The 3,170-nt window shown below is 37.7% G+C and overlaps 1 protein-coding gene across 1 annotated transcript in view; it reads left to right on the plus strand.

Moving 5' to 3' along the window:
* The first annotated feature begins 1,487 nt into the window (after positions 1-1,487).
* Positions 1,488-3,170, plus strand: part of LOC109537294 (probable G-protein coupled receptor Mth-like 11) — an 11,831-nt gene continuing 10,148 nt past the window's right edge. Inside the window, exons 1-2 of the mRNA XM_019903929.2 lie at positions 1,488-1,536; positions 1,830-2,737. Of these exons, the coding sequence (XP_019759488.2) occupies positions 2,041-2,737 (697 nt within the window). The 5' untranslated portion in view covers positions 1,488-1,536; positions 1,830-2,040. The remainder of the gene's footprint in view (positions 1,537-1,829; positions 2,738-3,170) is intronic.

Raw genomic sequence — 3,170 nt, forward strand, 5'->3', positions numbered from 1 at the left:
GCTGTTGACTCGCCGAAACGTAAAAATATATTTTCCCCGACGACCTAAAAGTATGAAAAACTCACCAGTTTTAAGCAAGGCAGATTCTTTTGCTTATTAAAAATATCTCCGGCGGGTCTACAATTAAAATTCACTAATTTATTTTTTATAACAAAACATTTTCGGATAAAATATGCTCGTACCGTCAAGGAACACTCTGTATACTGCCAATTTCTTATCGTTAATATCCTAATATTACAATTCAAATATTTGCTAAGACAAATTTCAAAGCCGTATTTTTTTGTTCGTTGACTAAGTAAAACATTTCCGAGTAAATGGGATTTTCGGAAATGTACATCGCGTTATCATTGGTTTGTGTAAGCAAAATACATTTTTATGCTTCTAAATGCATTCGTGTCCGAACATGCAATACAGTTCTACTGTTTACATTCCAACTTTAAAATTGCATGCATCCTTGAACAAAATTTACATTATTTATGAACGTTAAATTAAAATTAATTTTTGTGTTTATGGCAAGCAGTTTGAACGAAAACACAGATTATTGCTGACCTCAACGTATACGTATGAACTATGAAAATTGTTCACGGCATGGAAAAAATGGTGCACTTTTCCGCTCTCTAGGGTGGCAAAATGGATATTTTTTGTATTTATCCAAATTATGAAGGCCGTGAAAGTCCTTCGACCCGTTTAATTATCTTTTATTGCTTAAACAAGTTTGTTTCGTGGTTTCGTTGCAAATAAAATGCTGAAAAACTAAACCTACTCGAAAATATCATCAGAATCAGAGTACTTTCATGAAAAATCAGTAAATAAGCCTCCAAATCATTAAATTGAAGCTCACAATTTTATAAAGAGTTAAGCAAAATAAATATTTGATTTTAACATAAGATACATTGATTTATTAGCAAATAGGTGCTTGATTGTGAATGCGTCGGGTTTTCTCTTCACGCCTTTTTTTGTGTTTTTTGATAAGCAACGAACTTTTTTAGAAATAGCCTTTCAAGTAGTTAAGTAAATAGTTCAATCTGTTGAACTGTTATCTAAAAGATTTTCCTTTCCATAGATTGGCAAACATTTTTGTTGCAATTTTTCCATAGTTTTGCTTTGCATAAGCTATAAAAACAATTATAAAATATCATACTAGAAACGCAAAACTATCTAACATACAGCATTACAAGTCAAGATAAGAAGTGGATTTGAAGAGAATTGCGCTCCAAACCATCAGCCATCCAACCGAAGAAGTATTAGAATTAATCTGCAGGTACAAATTGGGTTGACTTGAAAATCAAACCTTAAGTAATTATCTGCATTATTTGCACGATCCAAAGATGAATTGAGCAATTTTCCTTGCGATGAAAAGCGTTTTTCCCGATCAAATTCGACAGGTTCCGGTAGAAAGTCAAATAAAAATTGGACGCTCCCAGTTTCTTATTCTTATCTGAATGGCAAAAAATATTTATTTTAGATAGTATTTTTAGTATGAAACACTTTGAGCTTGTTTGAACTTGGGCACAGTGAGAGCGAGCTGAGTATTAGGTATGTAAATATTTGGATAAAATTCAGGAACACAAAAAAATAGTAAAATAACCAGTTTAAACCAGTAGACTGCAGCTTTTAATGGCAATAACATGCGCCTCTAATTACATATTTGTTTTTAATGCATTCTGTAGGGTTGAGAGATCACTCCACCAACACGCACTAAACCCCCAGACATACACACACAAGCAACCAATGAACAGGCAAACAAATAAAGCTAATGAAAATGTTGCTGTCGCTTTAATCAACTAAAATTAATTTATAAAAGTGACGACCTTCTCTAATTGTTACAGGGAACTGCCAGCACCCCTACCTGTAGCTCCGGTCAGAATTCCCAGAACGATTCAACACCGACTGTTTGGTGCAAAAATTGTGGGAGCACGAGGTTGGTAATTTAATTCAGTCTTCGTCCAGCTTTAGGCAAGCGTTAAATTATTCCGGCTCGAAAAAACCCGATGAGATGCGGCTAATCGCATAACGCAACAAACCTTGGAATCATTCACAATGCTATTTGCAGTGTTTTTGTTGTTAATCTCCGGCTCGATTCATCAGTCGCTTCAAGTTAGCGTGAGCGCGAAATGTTGCCCGGAAGAACTCAAAGTCGAGGAAACCGGAAACTTTCAGCTGGACTGTGTGCGAGACGAAAATCGCCGGTTGCAGGTTTGGTCAAATTTCTACGGTTTCCTCCAAGACGATGCTGAGGGCGAATGCATCGATTCCGATGGAAAAAACGTGTCCATCTACCAAGTGAACAATTCCTCGATAGTTTCAAAGGCCCCGTACTCGGGCGAGATTTTTCCGAAATGTTGCCCCCTAAACTATGCATACGACAACAACAGCCACTCCTGCTCAAAAACGAAAAAGATCTCACAGGATTTCCTCAAAAGCCAAGTCGTGCAGGTGGGACTACCTCACAACTGTCGTACAATTACCGATGAGACCTTCACTAGTCTCCAAGATGCGGACTTATGGATAGAAAAGCGACAACCAGGCAGATACTGTCTGGATATGGATGTAGGTGGAAAATACGTTATAAGGGAATGCCACAAGGGGATGGAAGTGTGCAAGAAGAAGAGGTGCTTCAAGAAGTGCTGTCCAGATGGCCAAAGCTATGTGGCTGGAGCTCATTGTAAGGACACATATGAATATGGGTTAAAGCTGCGCTCGCAACCATATTCAGAATACATCCGAGACATTGATGGTGAGTTTAGGAAAAGGTTCGAGCCAATGGAATGAAAAACCCATTAGTTTCAAGGAATGGAATTAATTGATCAATAATTGAACGTTTGCTTTACGTGTTTTATGTGTAATTTGGACAATTAACTGTCAATGCTGTGAAGCAAAGGTGAAAAAGTGTCGTCTGAGCCCCTTTAGGGTACTAAAGTAAGCACGCAAGATTTTATCATTGAAAAGATTCTCTGATTAATGGGTTTTTCGGGTTTTTAGGCCGTCGTTCGGTAGAATGTATTCCTGACGTTTCGCAAGCACGAGTGGCTTGCATCTTCAGAAGTGGTTTGCTTGAACGCTTACACTGTTCTCATCAGAACCCGTTCAGTTCTGCGGAAGAACTGAACGGGTTCTGATGAGAACAGTGTAAGCGTTCAAGCAAACCACTTCTGAAGATGCAAGCCACT

This window comes from Dendroctonus ponderosae, unplaced genomic scaffold (assembly GCF_020466585.1).
Source record: "Dendroctonus ponderosae isolate FM_Combo_2020 unplaced genomic scaffold, Dpon_F_20191213v2 Dpon_F_20191213_3, whole genome shotgun sequence".
NCBI lineage: Eukaryota > Metazoa > Arthropoda > Insecta > Coleoptera > Curculionidae > Dendroctonus > Dendroctonus ponderosae.